General features: G+C 40.3%; 1 protein-coding gene across 2 annotated transcripts in view; it reads left to right on the plus strand.

The window, feature by feature from the left end:
- Positions 1 to 6,343, plus strand: part of Gab2 (GRB2 associated binding protein 2) — a 210,651-nt gene that overhangs the window by 167,314 nt on the left and 36,994 nt on the right. For both annotated transcript variants that reach the window (XM_031387413.1, XM_031387415.1), the window contains exon 3: positions 5,380 to 5,620. In XM_031387413.1, coding sequence (XP_031243273.1) covers positions 5,380 to 5,620 — 241 coding nt within the window. The remainder of the gene's footprint in view (positions 1 to 5,379; positions 5,621 to 6,343) is intronic.

Below are 6,343 nucleotides of genomic sequence, written 5' to 3' on the forward strand. Positions count from 1 at the left end.
AAAAAAAAAAAAAAAAAAGAATGGGCCTTGAATTCCTGATCTTTCCAAGACTTTTATCATGAAGGGGTGTTGGATAATATAAAATACCTTGGAATGACTCTAACTAAGCAAGTAAAATGACATGAACTTCAAGTCTCTGAAGAAGGAAATCAAAGATCTCAGAAGATGGAAAGATCTCCCATGCTAATGGATTGGCAGAATTAATATAGTAAAAATGGCCATCTTGCCAAAAGCAATCTATAGATTCAAAGCAATCCCTATCAAAATTCCAACTCAATTCTTAACAGACTTGGAAAGAGCAATTTTCAAATTCATCTGGAATAACAAAAAACCTAGGATATCAAAAACTACTCTCAACAATAAAGGAACCTCTGGTGGAATCACCATCCCAGACCTCAAACTGTACTACAAAGCAATTGTGATAAAAACTGCATGGTATTTGTACAGTGACAGGCAGGTGGATTGATGGAATAGAATTGAAGACCCAGAAATGAACCCACACACCTATAGTCACTTGATCTTTGACAAAGGAGCTAAAACCATCCAGTGGAAAAAAAGACAGCATTTTGAACAAATGGTGCTGGCTCAACTGCGGTTAGCATGTAGAAGAATGCAAATTGATCTACTTCTATCTCCTTGTACAAAGCTCAAGTCCAAGTGGATCAGGGAACTCCATATAAAACGATATATGCTGAAACTAATAGAAAAGAAAATGGGGAAGACCCTGGAGCACATAGGCACAGGGGAAATTTTCCTGAACAGAATGCCATTAGCTCATGCTCTAAGGTCAAGAACTGACAAATGGGGCCTCATAAAATTGCAAAGCTTCTGTACGGCAAAAGACACTGTCAATAGGACAAAATGGCAACCAACAGATTGGGAAAAGATCTTTACCAATCCTATATCTGATAGAGGGCTAATATCCAATATACACAAAGAACTTAAGAAGTTAGACTCCAGAGGATCAAATAACCCGATTAAAATATGGGGTACAGACCTAAACAAAGAATTCTCAACTGACGAATACCGAATAGCTGAGAAGCACCTAAAGAAATGTTCAACATCCTTAGTCATCAGGAAAATGCAAATTAAAACAACCCTGAGATTCCACCTCACACCAGTCAGAGTGGTTAAGATCAAAAACTCAAGTGACAGCAGATGCTGGCGAGGTTGTGGAGAAAAAGGAACACTCCTTCATTGCTAGTGGAATTGCAAGTGGGTACAACCACTCTAGAAAACAGTTTGGCAGTTCCTCAGGAAACTGGATATAGTACTATCAGAGAACCCAGCTATTCTACTCCTGGGCATATACCTAGAAGATGCTCTAACGTGTATTAAGGGCACATGCACCACTATGTTCATAGAAGCCTTATTTATAATAGCCAGAAACTGGAAACAACCCAGATGTCCCTCAACAAAGGAATGGATACAGAAACTGTGGTACATCTACACAATGGAGTACTACTCAGCTATTAAAAACAACGAATTTATGAAATTCTTAGGGAAATGGGTGGATCTGGAGAATATCATCCTAAGTGAGGTAACCCAATCACAAAAGAACACACATGGCATACACTCTCTGATAAGTGGATATTAGCCCAGAAGCTTGGAATACCCAAAATACAATCCACTAACCACAAGAAATTCAAGAAGAAGGAAGACCAAAGTGTGGATGCTTCATTCCTTCTTAGAAGGGGGAACAAAATACCCATCTAAAGAGTTGCAGAGACAAACTATGGAGCAGAGACTGAAAGAACAATCCAGAGACTGCTCCACCTGGGAATCCTTCCCATATTCAATTATCAAACCCAGACACTATTGTAGATGCCAACCAGTGCTGGCTGACAGGAGCCTGGTATAGCTCTCTCCTGAGAGACTCTGACAGTGCCTAACTAATACAGAAGTAGAGACTCACAACCATCCATTGGACTGAGCATAAGTTCCCCAATGAAGGAGCTAGAGAAAGGACCCAAGGAGCTAAAGGGTTTGCAGCCCCTTAGAATGAACAACAATATGAACTAACTAGTACCCTCAGAACTCCCAGGGACTAAACCATCAACCAAAGAGCACACATGGTGGGACTCATGGCTCCAGCATCATATGTAGCAGAGGATGGCCTAGTCGGCCATCGATGCAAGGAGAGGCCCCTTGGTCCTGTGAAGGTTTATGGCCCAGTGTAAGGGAATGCCAGGGCCAGGAAGTGGGAGAGGGTAAGTTGGTGAACAGGGGGAGGGGGGAAGAAACAAGATTTGTTTTTTGTTTTTGATATTTTTTTGGAGGGGTAACCAAGAGAGGAGATATCATTTGAAATGTAAATAAAGAAACTATCTAATAAAAAAAGAGAAAAAATTTACAAATTTAAAAAATAAAAGGTTCATTGTCAAACCAAGGAACCTTTATTTTGAAGGCAGTAAGAAGTCAGTAACTGTTACTGAAGAAGTAGTGTTGTATTGTCTTGTGTATTTTATTTGTTTGGTCAACAAATATTAAATTGTATGATACAGTAGGTGGGACACAAGGCCACAACTATTATGAAAGTTTTGGATTCTCTCCAGTCACTGAGTTTGTAATCTAATGCCTGAGGAGCCGAATGATAAGGGAGAGACTGGTATGTTTCTGGAAATCCTCTGAAATGCAAAGAGAATTAGTAAGAAATACTGTGGAAGAAATAAACAAGAAGATAGTTTTCAAATCTAAAGGAGAACAGGAAGCCATTGTTAAGTGTGACAATGGCAGACTGGCATGGATGGATGTTTAGAAGCCGGGGAAAGTCAGAGGGTGACTAGGCTTCTGGCTTTGACAACTGATGGAAAAAAGTATTGATGTGCTTCCCTGAGACAGAAAGTGTTAGACTAAGGAGCTTTGCTTAGGTTTTTGAGCTTAACTAGCTGATAGAACATAAAGGAAGAAGCCAGCAGGGAAGGGTGATGTACAGTGGGAAGCTCTGGAAGGACTGAGCTAGAGATTGAAGTTTGAGAGTTATCATCATTTGCGTGGCATTTAAAGCTTAATAATAGGCAATATTACTCCAGACAAAGGCTTTAGAGTCAAAGAGAAGTTATAGGAAAGTCTAAAACTAGAGTCTGAGGAATTAAGAGATAGACAAAGCAAGAGGAAGCCAGAAAGTCAACTGAGAGTATAGAAAGGGTTTCTTTTTACACCTCCCCTGTGTCTTCTCAGACAGAGCTTATGTTCCTCCCTTGGTGCCATGACTACTCTGTCCCCAGTATAAAAACTCTCTTTCATCCACCATTAGAGAGTTCATTTTGCAAATCTAATGGAATAATAAATGCATTGATTCTGTTAACAAACATCCAGGTCACTATGAGACCTGTTATAGGAATTCATTTTGGAGATCAATGCAGCTATCATGGAACAGTTTCTCCCTAGAGGCTCATTGACTTTCTCTCTTCTGTCCTGATAGAAGATGCCCTTTCCAGTACTAGGAGTGACTAGAGTGTAATTAGTACTATAGAGCATTAATAAAATGGTAATCCTGTTTTGGGCCATGTGGATAGTACAGCCTGAAATAGGCAGAAAACAGAGTAGCTAAAGAACCTTGTCTCTTCTGATAGTATTTGAATGACTCTAGAAAGCCATAATCTCCCAAAATATTCCTCTCTACCTAGCACATTATCTGAATTTATATCTTTATACCTTTATTTCTTGAGAATTATAAGTTTCACTGTTGGAATTTTAGAATACCTAATACCCTATGTAGGACTTTACTAGGTACATGCTAGGACTCTATAGTAGTATCTCACTGATACAGTTCTCAGAAACCAAGAGCAAGGAAGCAGAATGACCATAGGTCTAAACATAAGCTGAAACCTGTCAGCTCCCCCCACCCCCCCAAAAAAAAACATTCAGAAAGGTTTTTGTGGGAATGTAATATCTACATAGGATCTTGAAATCTTCATATGAGCTTGCTAGAAGTATAGAGAAGGAATCCAGTATGAAAGAACAGCATAAGTAGAAAGAATCAAAGAATTACTCCCCAGACCCCAAATAGGCTGCTTAGCTCAGGGGCTGATGATGCTTCCATCTGCTTTGCTTATTTGGGGAGAAAAAGCAGGAAGTAGGTCAGACTAAGGAAATGTGGACTAAGCTTAGGGAGCTAGCCAAATGAATAATGGTGTAGTACTCTAAACTGTTATCTGTCCTAATACCTCACTTCCTTTCTAATACAACAGAGGAGAGTTTGAGATAAGAATGAAAAAATAAAAAAGAAAGGCCAGTGACGAGAGAACAAAGCTGCCCTTAGAAGATATGGAAGAGCACCAGGACAACCAAGGGTCTAGGCTGAAGGGACAGCTCCACATTTATTTGTGCTTTTATCATTATTGCACCAAGGCATAGTTCTGGATCTTAATCAGTGAGTCTTTAGTAAGTAGTGTCTCATTTAGTAAAACCAGAAACTTTGAGGGAGGTAATAACAGCAGGAACCTGCCATACCTAAATGGCTTCTTAGTCCTAGAAACCTTGACTGGAGTAACAGGAGAATAAAGAAAAGACAGCCAGCCAAGCATGATGGTGTACAACTTTAATCTAAGCATTCAGGAGGCAGAGGCAGGCAGATCTCTGAGTTAAAGACTAACTTGTCTACATATGAGTTCCAGGCCACCAAGAAACAACATACAGACATATAGAGAAGCTGTAATCTTCGACTGTTCTTTCTGTTGAACACCTACAAACCAGAAACTCAGGCCTGTTTGTTATGTATGACACAGGAGAAGTTACCTAGTCTGGGTAGAAGGTCTCTGTATGGAAAAAGCCTTCGATTATAGGGGGAAGTTGAGGTTTCTAGTTTTTGTACACACTGGCCAGTTTTGCATACAGTGGTCATTTATTCATAAACACTGTTACCTAGACCAGAGGAAGGTCTTGCCACGCCTCTGGGCCTCACCTGAGAAAGGCTCATGGGTCAGAGTCACTGAGGTCCTTGACAAGACCATGGGCATGTCAACAGTATACATTCATTCCAATCTTCATCTGCTCCCAATAAGAGCCACCTACGGGAAGGAAGCATGGTGCTCACCTATCCAGAGTCTAGTCTTGTCAATGGGAGGGTCACTCTGGGATTGCATAGGCACAGCCCCTGGGGTAGAGCAAATCAGGTCTGGGTTATGATAACCTGGCCTTCAGACTACTCCTAAGCTTTTCAGAGGTGTAACTCATCTCCCATTCTGCCAAGATGGCCACATGGCCCAACTTGCCTCCCCTAGGAAGACAGAGGTAATGAATGTATGAAGGAGAAAATTTGGCAGCCATATTACTGTCTCTTATCAGAATACTTTCTCTCCCTCTGACAACTGTCTTTAGGATAAGGACACTTTGCCTACTTTATTTCATTCACAGAGCCCTCTCTTCTTTTCACAGACTCCCTGAGAAACCCTTCTTCAATCAGTCATGGTCCCCGCTCTTCTCCAGCTGAATTCAGCTCCAGTCAGCACCTGCTCCGAGAACGGAAGTCCTCAGCCCCTTCACACTCTAGCCAGCCCACTTTATTCACATTTGAGCCCCCTGTGTCAAGCCACATGCAGCCTGCCTTGTCCACCAGTGCACCTCAGGAGTATCTCTACTTGCACCAGTGTATAAGCAGAAGGACAGAAAATGCAAGGTAGGAGACTGCCATGACCACCATGTGGGAAAGTGATTACTCAATGCCTATAACCCTCTAGTCCCTGAATTTCAGTTTTAAAATCAAGGGAGTGAAAATTTTTACTTTTTTAGGCAAAGAAACACAAAGATAATAAAACATTTTATTGTTTATATAACCTTCATAATTTTTCTTTGATCTGTGTTGCTATAAAATCATCATTGAATTCCAGAGAAATTATTATCTCATTATTAGCAACCATGTTATAAAATATTTGTTTGATTTGGGGTTAAGAAACATTAGGGTAAATTTCAGAACTACAGCATAACAGTCAATTTCTTGCTGGCTTTAAGAGTTCAGCTAGAAACTCTTAACACTGCTGAGAGACTCCTTATATCTCAGCTCTAGTGTTATGCTGTTCCTCAACTACCATTCATGTGTGTGTGTGTGTGTGTGTGTGTGTGTGCATGTATGTGACCTTAAATGTGCCCGTGTAGCATTACATTAGCTAAATGAGAAAAATGTTAAATTCAATCCAACTGTTATGTCAGTGTATTAATTACTTTTCTCCTACCTGATAAGAAACAACTTACAGGAGGAGGAGACTATCCTGGCTCATAGTTTAAAAGGGGATGCAGTTATCAGAGCAAAAAAGACAGGAACTCATGGCAGCTAGTTTTATTGCATACATATAAGGATGCAGAGATAAATACCAATGTTTAGCCTGTTTTCTCCTTTTTTTTT

Source organism: Mastomys coucha, unplaced genomic scaffold (assembly GCF_008632895.1).
Source record: "Mastomys coucha isolate ucsf_1 unplaced genomic scaffold, UCSF_Mcou_1 pScaffold21, whole genome shotgun sequence".
In the NCBI taxonomy this organism is placed as follows: domain Eukaryota; kingdom Metazoa; phylum Chordata; class Mammalia; order Rodentia; family Muridae; genus Mastomys; species Mastomys coucha.